General features: G+C 39.5%; 2 protein-coding genes across 4 annotated transcripts; both read left to right on the top strand.

Annotated features, from left to right (window-relative positions):
- The first annotated feature begins 223 nt into the window (after positions 1–223).
- LOC114243547 (uncharacterized) lies at positions 224–16,171 on the top strand. Of its 2 annotated transcripts, XM_028175073.2 has the most exons (8): positions 226–435; positions 2,394–2,492; positions 5,199–5,330; positions 11,557–11,631; positions 13,966–14,039; positions 14,515–14,605; positions 15,357–15,522; positions 15,972–16,171. In XM_028175073.2, exons 1-7 carry the CDS (start codon positions 364–366, stop codon positions 15,489–15,491), a joined length of 678 nt encoding a protein of 225 aa, XP_028030874.2. In that variant the 5' UTR covers positions 226–363; the 3' UTR covers positions 15,492–15,522; positions 15,972–16,171. The 2 variants fall into 2 exon arrangements, with proteins under 2 accessions (XP_089594004.1, XP_028030874.2); XM_089737878.1 differs by lacking the exon at positions 11,557–11,631 and having other exon boundaries at positions 224–435.
- LOC114243548 (uncharacterized) lies at positions 6,062–8,027 on the top strand. Of its 2 annotated transcripts, none has more exons than XM_089737879.1 (2): positions 6,062–6,695; positions 7,681–8,027. In XM_089737879.1, the coding sequence occupies exons 1-2, from the start codon at positions 6,348–6,350 to the stop codon at positions 7,855–7,857; spliced, it is 525 nt and encodes a 174-aa protein (XP_089594005.1). In that variant the 5' UTR covers positions 6,062–6,347; the 3' UTR covers positions 7,858–8,027. The 2 variants fall into 2 exon arrangements, with proteins under 2 accessions (XP_089594005.1, XP_028030875.2); XM_028175074.2 differs by having other exon boundaries at positions 7,570–8,027.
- Positions 16,172–17,106: the final 935 nt, after the last annotated feature.

Below are 17,106 nucleotides of genomic sequence, written 5' to 3'. Positions count from 1 at the left end.
ACATTTGTTGAGTACGTATTTCATTAGAAAAATTGGTACCCGCCTGCGGGATTCTAACGCCGGTGCATCGCTACACATGAATGCACCGGACGTCTTATCCTTTAGGCCACGACGACTTCAAAATTAAATTAAAATAAAATTAAAATTAAAATTAGCAATTTTTTGTTTTGCGGACCATTTGGCGCCCCTTTGCGAGTAGCGCTCGAAGTACGATGCCCCCTATTGCCCCCCTCGCCACACCACTGTGTCCCTGACATTGCCAATGTCCACGCAACCGGAGCCCGTTTGCCGATGGCAATAACTAAAAAATCTAGTTTTTAAACAAATTCCGTTTTAATTACAGAAATTATTAGAAACTGAAGAATGAAGGGATCCATGAGTGCGGTATCTCGAATTGCCGCCTACATACTCATCATCACCAATGTTATTGCCATGGTAATTTGTCGGATACGTTTCGTGTAATCACTGAGAGTTCGTGCATTGAAGCGTCGGTAGTGTTTGAAGAAGAGTTCAATTTCTGTTTTGCCGAACATGCCGAACGCAAATAGCTGTTTTGTCTTACTTCTTGATGTAGACAGAAGGGCAGATCAGCAAGATGAAGAAGAGAGTAATGCCAAGACCACAGCCATACCTCTGTTTCCTCATAACGACGATTTTCAAACTTTCTCTGTAAACGGGCGGTCATTTCTTTATTTATTGCTTAGATGGGTGGACGAGCTCACAGCCCACCAGACCTGGTGTTAAGTGGTTACTAGTACAACGGCTACCCCACCCTTCAAACCGAAACGCATTACAGCTTCACGGCAGAAATAGGCAGGGTGGTGGTACCTACCCGCGCGGACTCACAAGAGGTCCTACCGCCAGTAAAAAAGTCATAGTGCTCGAGGAACACCGTGGCGGGAGTTCATGCCAGTTTCGGATGATACATGGCGGAATAGACCTATATATAAAGCCGCAGTTCTAGGTAGTCTGGATGAGCTCTGGTCCGCTGGAGATCGGCACGCTTACTTTCTCAGACGTAAAATTTCTAAAAAGCCTTCCTCGCTGGATGCATGCGAATTAAAAGGCATCAGCTGCCTAAATTACAAGTTCGTATCATGGACTGTTGAAGTATCCCATCAGTCTCCCAATATCGGCGGAGCGTCAAGACCCTCCAAGAGGCCGTGCATGAGTTTTGCTGCCATGGACGAAAAAAAAAGCGCTAATGAATCAGTTAGGGCAATATTGTTCCCTAATTTCCATTCCTTAGGCGCGCGGTTCGCTCCCAATATAGACCAGTCTCACATACCCCGAACCCCCTAGGCGTCAGGATCTAATAGAAGATTCCGCCACTGAAAAGGGAAAGATGGTAATATAAGCATACAACAGTGGGTTGGATGTGGTAGTGCACCAGTTGGATCGTGAATCTCTTTAGCACACTCTTATTATTAGCTTGGTATTTAAGTTTGTCTGTACGTAACAAAATCTTTGAGCGTTTATTTAACAGACTTCGAGACGTCTGATCGACTTGACAATTCGCAGGCGCTTCAAGGACTGATGACATCACAATTATTTTATAACTTTACTCTAATATCCTGACCGGTATCGACAGGATCATGTTTGTTTTGTTTTTAAGCGACATTTCTTTTTTGGACTCGGTTTTTCTAAGCGATCTTCGTGGTTGGCTCAGATCTGCGATTTCTGTGACCGTGTAGCTTCGTCGTCGTGAAAATTAAATAATATCACCAACTACAGTCTTAAATAAAGAGCGATATAATACACAAGAATACACAAGTTAATAGCGTAGGTCTAACCCCCGATTCCGACAGTAGATTCATCCGCGAAGCAGCTGCTTTCGAGTTGTTAGGGATTCTTTGGAGGCGCTGGGGCGGCTGTCAGCTAATCCCACCCCTCCTGCCTGAGCCTTTGCTCGCCCACCTGTCCTGGTAAAACTGGAAAAGCCTCCGGGACCAACAGTAATCTTTCGATCATAAAAAAAAGGTCTAACCCGAACTCATCCGAACAAAAGCCCTTGCGAGTACCGTCATACTAAGTCATACTAAGCGCAGGTCCGCACTCGGGCTCGCCACAAACGATTGCATACTCGTCGAACTCGGCAAAGAGTTCAACATGCAACCTAACCTAAGCATCAGCCCGTTGAGTTTCTCGCCGGATCTTCTCAGCGAATCGCGATTCCGATCCGGTAGTAGATTCATTCGCGAAGCAGCTACTCTTGAGTTGTTAGGTCTCCCTTAGAGGCGCTCGGGTAGCTGTTAGCAATTCCCGCCCCTTCTGGCTGAGCCCTTGCTCGCCAACCTGTCCTTGTGAAACTGGAAAGGCCTCAGGGCCACAAGTAAGCTCTCAATCATAAAAAAAACACGATTGCAACCGCACCAGCTTCGATTCCATTTCAGATAACTTGCGTGATATTCTTTGCGCTTGGCCTATGGACCATAGCGTCTCCATCTACGTTGGCTACTTCAATAGCGACCATTGGAAGTCCTGTTCTGACTGTGAGTATTTCGTATTTGTATAACACTGATATTTTTTTTTTTATTTTTTTTTTATTTTTTTTTTTATTAGGCTCACAATACACATCACAAGCTAAAGATACATAAAAACACACAAATAAAAAGAAACAAAATCTGGCTTGCAACATAAGTTATGTGCGCACGACAAAACAAGACATATAGTGCTGAATTTGTATAACAATGTTCCTTACAATTATGACAAAACAACACAATAACAAAAACTAATCTAACGAATAATGTAAGGAAAAAAAAAATATTCACAATATAATACATTAAACAATTACATTAACCTACCTATTAATAAAGTGGAGGATGCCCTTGAACATTTTTCTAAACGTAACTAACCTACAAGTAAAAATATCTAACTCAGGTGACGACCTTGCCAGTTCGTTATAGGTACGACACATTCGGGTAATTGGATTATAGTAAGATATATTGTTTTTGTAAATTAGCAATGCAAACAAATTGTTTTGGTTGACCCTCCGAGCACTAAATTTAATGTTTAGTGAAATCTGAGATAACAGTTCAGGCGAATCCAACAGAGAGTGAATTATCTTATATAAGTATATCAGATCAGTGCATGTACGTCGATCTTCTAGTGACTGCATATAATTTTAATATATTATAGTTTTTTTAATTGCTTCTATAAGCAAAAGCATACAGCCCATATCACGGTGAATGGTACTGGGGTTAATGGAAGTCAGCAATGCCAGGGGTATAGCGAAACTGCTGTCTATCTCTGAGTATTCTCCGCGAGCCTTGTTCGAAGAAGGACATGTTATTACAGTCGGGAAACACCGTGGAGGGGAGCTCATTCCAAAGCCGGATGGTACGCGACAGAAAAGCTATCTAGCGGATGAACTCTGATGCGGTCGTGGGGAATGTTATGGTAAAAACGAAACGACGACGACGTCATCGCATACATCCTCAGAGCACTCCCCACGCAGAATACGGTACCACTCTGAGAGGAACAAAACCCCTCCGTCCGATCCAGGACATGTGCAAATGTAACACTTGTGTATGTTTCTATATAATCACGCAAAATTTGCCGAAAAAGTTTAAACAACCCCAAATATGTATCTTCTTCTTTGTCTCCACCTTATCCCACTAGGTGGGGTCGGCACAGCGAATTTTTCTATTCCATTCTCTTCTATCAGCCGTCATCTAAACACTCAGTCCTCTTTTTCTCATATCGTCATTCACACACTCCATCCACGTCTTCTTCAGTCGACCTCTTCCCCATCTACCTGGTACTACCATTTCCATACATCTCCTAGTCACATGCATCTCCTCTCTACGCATCACATGTCCATTCCACGCTGACCGTCCGCTCTTTAATTTGTCAATCACCCAAATATGTATGTAAATAGTTAATAGCCTTTTTTTTGGGATGGAGGCCGAACCTCTTACAAGGTAGCCGCGGATAAGCGGCAAGCGGAGTATATGGGTGTAAAGTTAGTTAGTTAGTAGCAGTAAAGCCCCGAAATTAAGATACTAAAAGATACTCTTATTGTGACCAATGAGTGTGTCTGCTTTAATAAATACGACGATGTCTTCATTAGTTCGTGATCTTAAATTGCAATAGAATTAATCAACCCAAACCCAGAGAGTGACACGCATGAAACTCTAAAGATAAACCGAGATAAGTCCCAAGATAAAGAATTAATGGGAATTTAAAAGCGGACACATCTAGTATAATTTAACGAAGTGTCTGTGTATCTTTCTATAGTACTTAGTACCCCAAAAGCTTTTGAGGTCGTAAGGGTCACGGTCCTGCTATATGAAGTCGAAGTCTCATGTCACATGACGGACAACGTCTAAAGACTCTGAATTTAGTGTTTAATTTCGTTGTTTCCTTTCGCGTGCCGACAGATTATCGATCTTAGGATGTAGTCGTCACTAGATGGTACGGATTGAAACGTATTGTGCATACCTATACGCTAGTAGCCTTCCTTAGCTTCAAGCGAACGGGTAAGTGAGCTCACGGACACAACCTGAGCGAATTTGCTAACACTAGCAAGCCTTAGCAAGAGCAGTTCTTCGATTTGAATCGCGACCCACTGAAGAGGTCAGACCAGGAACTTAACTGGCTGTTTCTATGGGAACATTTCGTCTCCACTTGTCATATTACACACTCAATTTTAAAACAATCTTTACTATTTTTAATCTCGCCTTTTTTCTATGTAAAATTAGTTTTAATTCCGAAGAGTCTTTGGGCTTGCGGGTCATGTGGTGTTGAGTGATTACCGTGGCCCGTTACTGCCGCAACTGATGCGTAGTCACCAAGGGACTTATGTGTCGGAGACGGTCATTAGCTTGGTAGCTAAACGAAACCCAGCACGGTTCCCGAGAGATGGCAGCACGATCGCGGTATCGTCGGAACTCGCTAACTTCGGGCTACGACAGAGCCTAGCCGATGGAGGCGCGTAGACGCCATCACACTTGCCAACCAGCCTTCTTGAAGAGCGGTGTCTCCACCCTAAGAACTGTCATTCGTTTTCGTTCGCTAACGTCAAGAGAAGATTTCTAAATAGTTCTAAGACAACAAACGTGATTGGGGTGTACTCAATATTTCTCTTAACTCGATCACCCCCTACGATGTCTGACGATGGTGTTAATAATAATGTGGCTTCTAATAGGAACACTTAGACCTTGAGAAATCAACGAACCCTTCTGGTAATTGTTCAGGTATTATTCCCCAAAGAAGAATTAAGCCTGTCTTTGGGTCTTGGCGCAGCGTTCCTGTCGATGCTCCTATTCTTCATATCCTTCATGGGGTTCCATGGGGCTTCGACGAGATCTCAATTTTCACTATTCATGGTGAGTGCTAGTGTTAGTATTTATGGTGGTTATTGTCGGGCTGATGGTGCCGCTGACTGCTGGGCCCAGGGTTGCTAGCTACCACCACCGCATCAGGGAGACCTTTGTGCGACGTACAGTTTTGCTTGCTCTTAACGCGTTCTTTTTTTTTAATTGCCCTTGCAGGCAGACGAGCATACGGCCCACCAGATGGTGAGTTGTTACCGTCGCCCATGGTCTTCAGCAATGCCAGGGGCAGAGCCAAGCCGCTGCCTAACGCTTAATACTCTCCACAAGCCTCGTTTGAAGAAGGACATGTCATAGCGCTCGGGAAACACCGTGGAAGGGAGCTCATTCCATAGCCGGATGGTACGTGGCAAAAAAGACCTCTGGAAACGCACTGTGGATGACCGCAGTGGCTCCAGGTAGTATGGATGAACTCTACTCCGGTGGCGGGCGGTGAGTGCTCAAAATCAAAATATACCGTATTAGCGACCCGCCCTCGCTTCGCTTCGGAAACATTAAATTTTATAATTGATAGCTGAGTCCCGAGATGTTACCCGCGGTTATTGTCATATCGCGGGTGACACCGCGGGTGACACCGCGGGGCGAAACACATTAGAAACCTCAAAAATAACAGTATTTCTCCACTATTTAATGGATGTTATTATACATATAAACCTTCCTCTTCAATCTATCTATTAAAAAAAACCGTATCAAAATCCGTTGCGTAGTTTTAAAGATTTAAGCATACATAGGGATATAATAAAGGCGAATTTACATTACGAAATTAGTGGCGTGAAATTAATTTCGTGACATTAGTTTTACCAACAGTTTCACGTGTAATATAATACTTTCGTAATGCATGCATTCATTTCATGCATGCAAATTAGTTTCGTGCCCTGCGCGATTTTTTTGTGAAATTAATGTCATGAACTAATTTCATAGTGTAGACGCGACGTGAAACTAATGTTGCGAAAGCGCCTGCGCTGTACGGACGTGTGTATTGTTAGTTCGGACGCGCTTCAAGTGTAGAAAATGGCAAACCAACGATGGAGTACAGAAAAAAATATACAATTCATTAATGAATATCAGCGACAAGAGTGTCTCTGGGACCCGAAACAACTACAATATAAAAATAGGGATGCCCGAGATGCGGCCTACAAAATAATTATGGAAGCCATGGAGATGCAATATGTCAAAGAAGTTGTTGGTAAAATACGATCACTTCGAAATACTTACAACAATGAGTTGTTAAAGGCAAAAAAATCTAATACTACGGGTATGGCAACCAATGATCTGTATATTTCTAAAATTCCTTGGCTGTGTCGTTTGGATTTCTTGAAAAATATTGACAGTTACACGAGAGAAAATACAGAAAATGTGGTAAGTATACTTTATTCTACAATATTACAATGGATGTTTCGCTTTTGCCTCCATGCCTTTAAAAAAATCATTCTCTCTTGCCATTCTACACGGCCATGTCCAACAAAGTAGTATAACCTTGTCTTATGAGGGTTACATTTCTAGAATGATTTCTACCCAGATTAGAGTGTGGAAAAAGCTCCTTGGGTTACCGTCCACCATGAACCTTCCACTAATTCTCCCGTTTCTGGATTTTCTTCATCAATCAAACCCGTTTCTATGTAAGTCGATGAAATAGCTTACAGCAAATTATGCAAGACACAACACGTCTTTATTATTTTGTCCACAGTTTCTGGCAATACCGGGATAGGCTTCACGAATATCCGAAACTTACTAAGACACCAAAAGTATTTTTTATGGTCCTTCGAGCTCTGCTTAATCTGTGGTTGAAAAATGTTTGCTTGCTTGATAAGTCTAATCGACGACTATATGGTATCAAAAGATATTCGGTTAGGGGGAAAGCATGATCTCCCAACAAAACCATTCCTTCAGGAGCATTCAAGGAGCGTTCCTCCAATATTGTTTTTAAATTTGATCTAGCAAAAATTCCCCCATCCGAAGCACGACCATAATGACCCACGTTAATGTATCTAAATTCTAAATTACTGTCACAGACTGCTAGAAGGACTATACTGAAAGTTCCCTTGTAATTATAGTAATCAGTTCCTGAACGCGCTGGACAACGTATTTGGACATGTTTGCCATCTATAGCACCACCACAGAACGGAAAATTACATTTGTCACTAAAACCATCAACTATCTCGCTCCAAGTTTCTTCTATGTTTGCCATCTGTAAAGAAAAAAAGTTCATTAAAAATATAATTAATTGTTTCAGGCACCAAATACCCAGGCAGCTTCTACTTCAGAATCTGAGAGCCAAGATTTTACCGTACCATCCATACCTACAAAAAAGAAAAGAAAAATAAAAGATTCTCCTCTATTGCAGGCAGTAGATGCATTAGAAAAAGTTTCAACGCAGCACTTTTCAAATGATGAATTTGATCTTTTTGGACAAACTATAGCTCAACAGCTACGGCAACTTCCTTTAGAAATTGCTTTGAAAACAGAGGAAATAATTTTGTCAACAGTCCGAAAGCAACGAATCAAATTAGCAAAACAATAGACATCAACTCAACAAGTTCGCCTTCCAACTTTATCCTCGGAACCCAATACTTTTGCTTCTACCAGTGACAACGAGTATCCTTATGATGAGGACTACGATGTACTCGCACGGGCTGTGGCAAGCTTTCATGATACATCTATACCGAAGTCCGAATAGAGTTATGATCAATATTAATTTTTAAATATCCTAAGATGACACCCTGAATTCGTATGTTAAAGACTTAAAACTATTTCCAGATGCTAACAAGCGCAGCGTAATTTGAAGTTTAAGTTTTGCTGGTAACGCTTCTCGACATATCGTATCTTGTTTAGATATTATGTTGGACACTCTTGTCAGTAAAAAATTAAAATTATCTTGACTCATTCTATAATAGTTTTTATAGCTCTCAGGATCTTCATCTGCTAATTCAGAGACTAACTTCATTGCACCTAAATTTCTTGTTAACCATCCTCGAATCCACCAACGTCTTTTTTTTCTTGATTGTCTTTTTTTAAGTTTATCTAAAAGCATTTCTTTAGCCACATTGAATATAGCAAATTATAGCTTTGGTGCTGACGGCGCCATGGTTACTGCGATACTGTGGATTTCGCGACATTAATTTTTTTACGAAATTACTTTCGCATATATCGAAACTACTTTCGTGAAACTGAGTTCAACATGCATGACACTAATTTCGTAATGTAAACTCCGCAATAGGGACAGAGAAAGCGACTTTGTTTTATACTATGTAGTGATATTAATTTAAAGTTAAAAAGTGTATGTTTTCTCAATTTATGGTTCTTGTAATAAAGGGAATTCTAGTTTAGGGTCACATGATGGTCAGATAGAGATGATGACCATGTGTGAATTATTAAGATCCTCAAGACTACACCATATTATTTCTTTTATTGCTTATTTGGGTGGACGAGCTCACAGCCCACCTGGTGTTAAGTGGTTACTCGAGCCCATAGAAATGTACAACGTAAATGCGCCACCCACCTTGAGATATAAGTTCTAAGGTCTCAGTATAGTTACAACGGCTGCCCCGCTCTTTAAACCGAAACGCATTACTGCTTCACGGCAGAAATAGGCGGGGTAGTAGTGGTATCTACCCGTGCGGACTCACAAGAGGTCCTACCACCAGTAAATATAGAATAGATTCGAAATGGAGTTAATGTTTTTTTCAAATACCCGCAATTGAACACAAAAATTGCCGACAGAGGAATCCCCGCGCATCGTCAGAACGTTGACCCCACGCCTCAGACGTGTTTCTTTACGTACAAGATAATTTCCTTTTTCATAATTCAAAGATTCATCAGTTCTAGTAACATCACTTTTTTTTTAAAAGAGGTTTTTATTTATATTGTTTTTAACTGACTTTGATTGTCTAGGCAAAAAGTAATTCATCGTAATTTTCGACAGACTTTGAAGAAGTTCGATTATCTTGTTTTACAGACTCATTAAGAAGCGATGAGAACACAATAATTTTTGTAGCTTTAGTTTGAAATATAGAGACGAATCACATTAATTGCCTTGCTATTTAAGAATGTGTAGCGTGCAACAGTCAGTCGCAATCGGGCGTCATCGGATGCGATCGGAGTTCCCGAACGCGCAGGTGTCCCGTGACGTCACGCGACGAGATTCGCGCGCGTCGATTTTTATAAGTTGATTGTAAAAAAAAACATAATTTTAGTTTCAATTCGTATCTTGTAGTGCCTAGCGTTGTTTACCATGACATGGGGTAAATTGGGATCCTGGGGTAAATTGGGACAAACCTGCGGAAGATTCTCAAAGTACTTGTAGCACGGAATCTACCTAATTTTCTTTAAGGTAATATTTATCAATGTATAGAAGAAAAACCAAGTTAATTATGGAAGTACTAAGCATGAGTTAAGTTGGTCCCAAAAATTCGTCAAATTAAATTTAAAATAGTGGTTGAAAAGTGCGTTTTAAAACAGCTTAAAGAACTTTTTAAAAAAGTGATATTATCGTTGTTTTTTCAATAAGATCACAGTTTATATAAGTTTTTAATACACCTGGAAATACCACAACAAACGGTAAGTTGCAATATTCTTATTTTAAATACAATATTTCGACAAAATAAAAAATGTATATTTTTTCCTTTCTTTTTGGGGAAAATTGGGACGTATGTAGGGTAATTTGGAACGAGACTGGAAAAATTAGGGACGAGAAAACACAAAATTGGAACACCAAAAGACAAAATAGGGATGGCTTGTTAGGGTTGTCACTGATATCTTATAATAGATTTTTTAGCCTATACTATCACTTAATTGCGTGATGTAAAGAAGGTTAATGTGTTTATCAGTTAGTTTATGTAAGTATTATAGGTAAAAGAAAAGTATATATATAATTACTTTTTTTTCGCGACATTTACCTTGTAATATCTGCCCGGTCGTATGTTCTTTATAGCAATAAAAAAAATTAAAAGTTAAAAGAACTCAAACGAATCAAAACTTTTGTTATTTCAGAATCTATTCACGCATCGAATCATGATTTTGTTAACATTCACAACGAACACACACAAATAAAAACAGGCCTCAGATTTTAAATGTAACATTAATTAAAAATCCGAGATATCCAATTATGAGTGAGTGAATTAATTGAGTTTAGTTATTTCGCTTAGAAAGAATTTCTTTTATTTTTGTTATTATTGGCAGTAATCAGATAAAGCTGTTTTTTTATCTTATTCACCTGATATCTTACTCTTGCTCAAAGATTATTTTGAAAATGTTGATTAAATAAAATTGTATTATCGCATTTCCAGTCCTTTTGTTTTCTATTTTTTATTCTATTTTATGATTTTGTTTCAGAGTTGTGATTTTTAAGGAAATTAAATAATAATTTTATAAAATATAACATGCACATACTTTTTTTGATCATTGTATTGTTGATTATCATTCACGTCACATCGCTTCGGAATAGAAACTAGCTTAATTTACACTATGTTGTGTATTGTGCTTAAATTATGGATTGTATTCATCATTTCGGTCCATATAAATAATTATATGGCACCTACCTATATATCGCAGTACTGCGAGTTGACAACCCTTACAAATATCCCAATTTAACCCTTAACCGTGTCAATTTACCCCGGACGCTGGGTAAATTGGGACGGCCATTATTTTACCGATTATTTCTTTAAAATGAATAATTAAAATAATGTAACGGTTTTTATCACCTAGGTACGTTCAAGACTCAACTTATTTCTTTGGTTGAGCAGTGACTATTTAATTGGAACTATTTTAAAATTCAATCTGAAGGTCGATTTTGTCCCTATTTACCCCATTGTACGGTATTGTTTTTTAATTTATATTATAACATTGTACACATTATAGATATTGTGGAATTGGTGTGTGGTTGACTTTTATAATAATATGTTCGGAGTATAATAATGTTTGTGTTGGATGTTTCAGTCATTGTTTTGATTATAATAAAACTATTATAATTGAATACTTAAATCACTCATTTTAATTTTCTTCAGCGTTCATCTTTTACGTTACATTTGTTGCCAGTCCTATAAACAAATATCCCGCGTATACTAACAAACCACAAATGTTAGATATAAACTGTATGTACTCATTTCGGTAAAGAATATGGATGACGTTTTCTTTTATAGTAACTCGAATTAGCATAATAAAATGTTTGCAGATTATTGTCGCCTAAATTATTTTAAAATTAATGTTGACTTTTTTTTTTCAGTACTCCGTATTGATCATCTTACTGCTGATGCTGGAATGTGCCTTGCTATTTTACTTCATGACAGACTTCGTACAGGTATTCAATGTAAACATTATATACTGGGTGTTAGGAGACCGTTTCCGAAAACGAAGATATCTAATAAACTAGTGATTCCCGGTAGTAGAAATTCGACTATAATTAATTGGAATTTTAAGTTTGTACACTATTATGATTGTATTGTCAAAGACTTTTTTTTTAAAGAGATTTTATGACCTTGTAACTAAGACCTTTAAGTCATGTCTTATTTTAATTTATATTCTTATTTTTATGAATAATGATAATATGAAGTGAAATGAAATGAAACTAAGACAATTAATTTGAGACATTAATCAACTGGGATGAAATTAAATGAAATGAAATGAGATGTTATAGGATGAAATATAATCTCAGTAAAATGGTGGTCATTTACTAAGATTTTTTCAGTGGACTTTTTGGAGGATCCCGAGAAGCTACGTTCAGCGGCTTTGTTTCATTTTCCCACATTTGTGCACTTTCACAGATATTAAACAGTTAATAAACCACCATTATTACACATTTAAACCTGAAGAAACACCAAATAGACAAAATAAAACAAATCACACAACTTCACTCCTCGCGTTCCCGCCAAAAAGTCCATATTGTTTGTCTCTATTAATATTTATCTAAAGTGTAGTCTTGGCGATATCTGTGATTATAGAAGTATAATAGTCTTTGACAATAGAGTCATAATAGTGTACAAACATTTAATTTTGATTTATTATAGTCGGATTTCGACTACTGCGGGACCATTAGTTTTTTATAAATAAACAAATGGTAGTCCGCACTCACAAAATTGTAACCTAATCGAGGCACGAGTATAAGAAACAATATGATGACATTAAAAAAGAAAATCGTGATTAAATCGTAAAAGGGGGTATTAAGCTTCACTTTCCCAAATGCATTACTGGTGGTAGGACCTCTTGTGAGTCCGTGCGGGTAGGTACCACCGCCCTGCCTATTTCTGCCGTGAAGCAGTAATGCGTTTCGGTTTGAAGGGTGGAGCAGCCGTGGTAACTATACTTGAGAACTTAGAACTTATATCTCAAGGTGGGTGGCGCATACGTTACTGGAGTAACAACTTAACAGCAGGTGGCCTGTGAGCTCGTTCATCCATCGAAGCAATATTTTTATATATTTTTGTTTAATATTATTTAGATAATTACACACACAAAAACACAGAATATATGGGAATAATCTAAATTTTACTGCTTATGTTCTATGTACAATAGGTAAACAATATACAGAAGATTACATATGCAGATACTAGAAGATTGCACAAAGTGGGAATGAGTTGCTCGCTCCGGGCATTTCAATATTGCAATAATTGTTACGTTATAATACTCATTGTAAAAATTATTAATATTTAAAAAAATCTAATATTTAAAAAAAAGACATGCCCGCTGAGTTTCTTGCCAGTTCTTCTCATGACAGAGGCTAGTTTTTGTGAATTGACGGTAGTTCATTTTGACGTTCAACAAGTATGTACTTTCATTTATGTTGAATAATTTTTTTTTGATTTGATTTGATTTGATTTACTTACAGGCATAGTTGAGATGTTTCATTCAGAAAAAATTACTCATCCTTTTTGTACTGGATTCTGATCTCACATAACACGATTTCACACAACACAGGACTTTGCAGGAACACGTCTACAGTGATAAAGGCGGTTTAACTTTACCGAGATATTACGTACTAGCGACCCGCCCTCGCTTCGCTTCGGAAACATTAAATACACATGAAACCAAAAAAATAAAATAAAAAATAAAGTAGCCTATGTTCATCAGGGACAATGTCGGCTTCTAATGGAAAAAGAATTTTTCAAATCGTTCCAGTAGTTTCGGAGCCTATTCGAAACAAACAAACAAATCTTTCCTCTTTATAATATTAGTATAGATATAGATAGATCAATGTCTGTTTATTCATGTTAACTTAAAATCAATTAGTGGTCGCAGGATTATGGGAATTTGTCGACGTCGCCCAAAACACGTCATTACGGATCATCCTGATCCACTAACGGTGCTTTTTGGCACCTCAAGCACCGGTCACCGTCCTCGCCGAACCCGTCGCTTGCGACGAAGGGCTCGACGAGTAAATTAACCCACAGACACAGCCCACTGAGTTTCTAGCCGGATCTTCTCAGTGGGTCGCGTTTCCGGTCCGGTGGTAGATTCTCCGAAGCACTGCTCTTGCTAGGGTCAGTCTTAGCATCACTCAGGTTTGAGCCCCGTCAGCTCACCTACTAGTTAAGGTTACGCTGAAATAGCCTCTCAAGGCTATCAGCTTAGGTTGGAAAAACAATAAGGTAATTCTGCTGATGGCTACTTCGATTAAGGGTCGCTTGTTTTTTCACAGAAAGGAATGAGAGAGCAGGACGGACAATGGTCACACATGCTGCGTCTCGGTTTCCAATGCTGCGAATTCAATGAGTGAGTGGTTTGAGGAATTATTTGAGGTAGAATTACATCCCACTCGTCACAGAGTCGCCATTCCGATCCGGTGGTAGAATTACCAAAGTACTGCTCTTGCTATTTCCTCTTTTTTACTGCTTAGATGGGTGGACGTGCGCATAACCCGCCTGTTGTTAAGTGGTTACTGGAGCCCATAAACATTTACCACCACCTTGTCAAGGACAACACTCGACGTCAGACAAACGCGGGGAGGTGGGCGAAGGCGGGACGAGCTGCCCCCCGCGCGTCGCACATACCATACATTATTTCCACCATCCGACTTTTTAATGAACTGTTGAACGTAATGAAAACAGTCCTCTGAAGTAAACAGGGGCTTGGAGGTCGAAAATCCGCATAAGAAGTGGCAAGATAATCAAAAGGATGTAACGGCTCCTAATGGAGAGAGACCGAAATAAATTTATGATCGTTACCAAAATTCTATACAACTTTGTAGAGCTACGAACGCGAGCTTGGCTCCACCTTGGTCCTGCTGTGGAGTCAACGGGTATCCACACAACTGTACCGCCTTGGACATTTACAAAGAGGTAATTATATCTCTCTCTTTCTCTCTCTCCCTTTCCTTCTCTCCCTCTCCCTCTCTCCCCTTCCCTCTCTCTCTTTCTCTACGCTTTTAGCAATAATCTTAATACCACGATGATGTCAGGTGACCACTGTTATGATCTTTGGTTTTGCGATAATTGTCCATCCATTCTTTTTAGAGGTTTATTTTGCCTTTGCAGGTAGACGAGCGTACGGCCCACCTGATGGTAAGTGGTTACCGTTGTTCATAGACGCAATGCCAGAGGCAGAGCTAAGCTTCTGCCCACCATTGTCCTACTATATGTATGGAATATTTAAGGACAAAACCTTGCAGCGCCTATGGTGTCTGAAGTCATCATCATCAGTCAACAGGCGACCACCACTCGGCAGAGACCCCTTGTGAGGTTACGTTGGATGATCCTCCCTGTTCCACTGGAGATTCTCTCAGTAGTCTTTTCCGATACCCCATTTTTTTATTTGTCCTTGTATGAAGACGAGAATATGGCCCATCTGATGGTGAGTGGTTACCGTCGCCCATAGACATCTACAACGTAAATGCGCCACCCACCTTGTATTGAAAGTTCTAAGGTCTCAGTATAGTTACAACGGCTGCCCCACCCTTCAAACCGAAACGCATTACTGCTTCACGGCAGAAATAGGCGGGGTGGTGGTACCTACCCGTGCGGACTCACAATAGGTCCTACCACCAGTGATTACCTTACTTTGAACGCGCAACGCTTTTTTTAACAATTTCAGGATTGTAACAGAACAATTTCCTCGTGGTGGGATGCTTATCAAATCGCCATATACTCTGGGGTGGTTGTCGGGCACCTTATATTGTCCTGCTGTTCTCTAACGCGACGATGTGGTACTGCTAAAGTGAGCAGCTAGCGATCACAGCGCCGCGACGCCGGCGATAAAGGTAAACTAACAAAAATTTTTATCTATGATTTTCATTTTTGGCGGGAACGCGAGCTGTCAAGTTATGTGAACTGTTTTTATTTAATTCTTTTAGCACTTCTTTATAAGCTTAAACTAGTTATGTTGGCTTAATAGCCGCTTAACATCAGCGATGGTGAATAAGCTTACTGGTGAAAGGAAGTCTTGTGAGTCCGCGCGAATAGGTACCACTCTGCGTATTTCTGTCGTGAAGCAGTAATGTGTTTCGGTATGAAGCAGTTCCATATTTCTGATAAAGTTAACTCAATTGGAATAGCTGAAGAAGTTCTTTTGTTAAAAGTTTTTTTTTTTTCCAAAAAATTTAAACTTTACTCTCCTGTTAATTTCCAAAAATAACGCTTAAGCCATATAACCTTTCGCCCATCGATATGAAAAAAAAAAAAAAAAAAATTAATTTATCTATCACTCCAGAACCTTCTAGTGCAAGGAATGCTTTCCACAAATCCCGCGTGTCTCCGGCGGTTGAAGCGGCCGACGGTGTGGTGGTACTAGTGATGGGGCGAACGCGACTTGGATGGATGGAAACGAAACAATCCTGAAGCCAAAAATTAATTTCGTTGAATCTCGTCAATAAAATGCTTTTAATATACTCTGAATTGGGACTTTTATTTTTAAAGTGTAACTTTTATTATGTTACATCGTCTAAAACTTTTTCGTCTGTGTGTTGCATGTCGCGTGACGGTCGGCCGCGGAGTAGGGATAAAGTGAAAGGCGCTCGTCAGAGCAGCCAAGGCCAATATGGCGGCGCCTATAGTTCGCAGCAGCTGACCGTGTAGTGTGTAGACTATTACTCATTTGTGCCAGTGCTCTACGCTATTTTGTTTTTTTCAGTGCTTAATGTATATGCTGTTTGTCAGAGTTAAATGTCTACAATGTGAAAAAAAGTTTCACGTTTTACCTCATTGAACCGAAACGAACAAATAGCGTCAATATTAATGGAATTTTTACCTGGTGTTAAGTGGTTACTGGAGCCCATAGACATCTACGACGTGAATGCACCACCCACCTTGAGATATCAGTTCTAAGGTCTCAGTATATGTAGTTACAACGGCTGCCCCGCCCTTCAAAAATCGAAACGCATTACTGCTTCACGGCAGAAATAGGCAGGGTGGAGGTACCTACCCTCGCGGACTCATAAGAGGTCCTAGAACCGGTAATTACGCAAATTATAATATTGCGGGTTCGATTTTTATTACACGATGTTATCCCTTCACCGTGAAAGTCAGTCGTGAACATTTGTTAAGTACGTATTTCATTAGAAAAATTGGTACCCAGATGCGGGATCTAAACACCGGTGCATCACTAGATACGAATGCATCAGACGTCTTATGCTTTAGCCAACGACGACTTCAAACTCTAGAAACACTAAAAAATGCGTCTAAATAGCGAAACCGAACTAACAATGGAATCCCGGTTCATCTGGCTAATACCGGTCAGGATATCAGAACGAAGCTATAAAATTATTGTGTCGCCATCGGTCCTGTCAAGTTGATCGAATGTCTTCTTGGAGTTGGTGAAAATAACATGCAAACATTCCATTCCCATA

This window comes from Bombyx mandarina, chromosome 24 (assembly GCF_030267445.1).
Source record: "Bombyx mandarina strain Sakado chromosome 24, ASM3026744v2".
Classification (NCBI taxonomy): Eukaryota; Metazoa; Arthropoda; class Insecta; order Lepidoptera; family Bombycidae; genus Bombyx; species Bombyx mandarina.
Note: the sequence above shows the minus strand (reverse complement) of the source record. Positions and strands in the feature narration are given on the sequence as shown.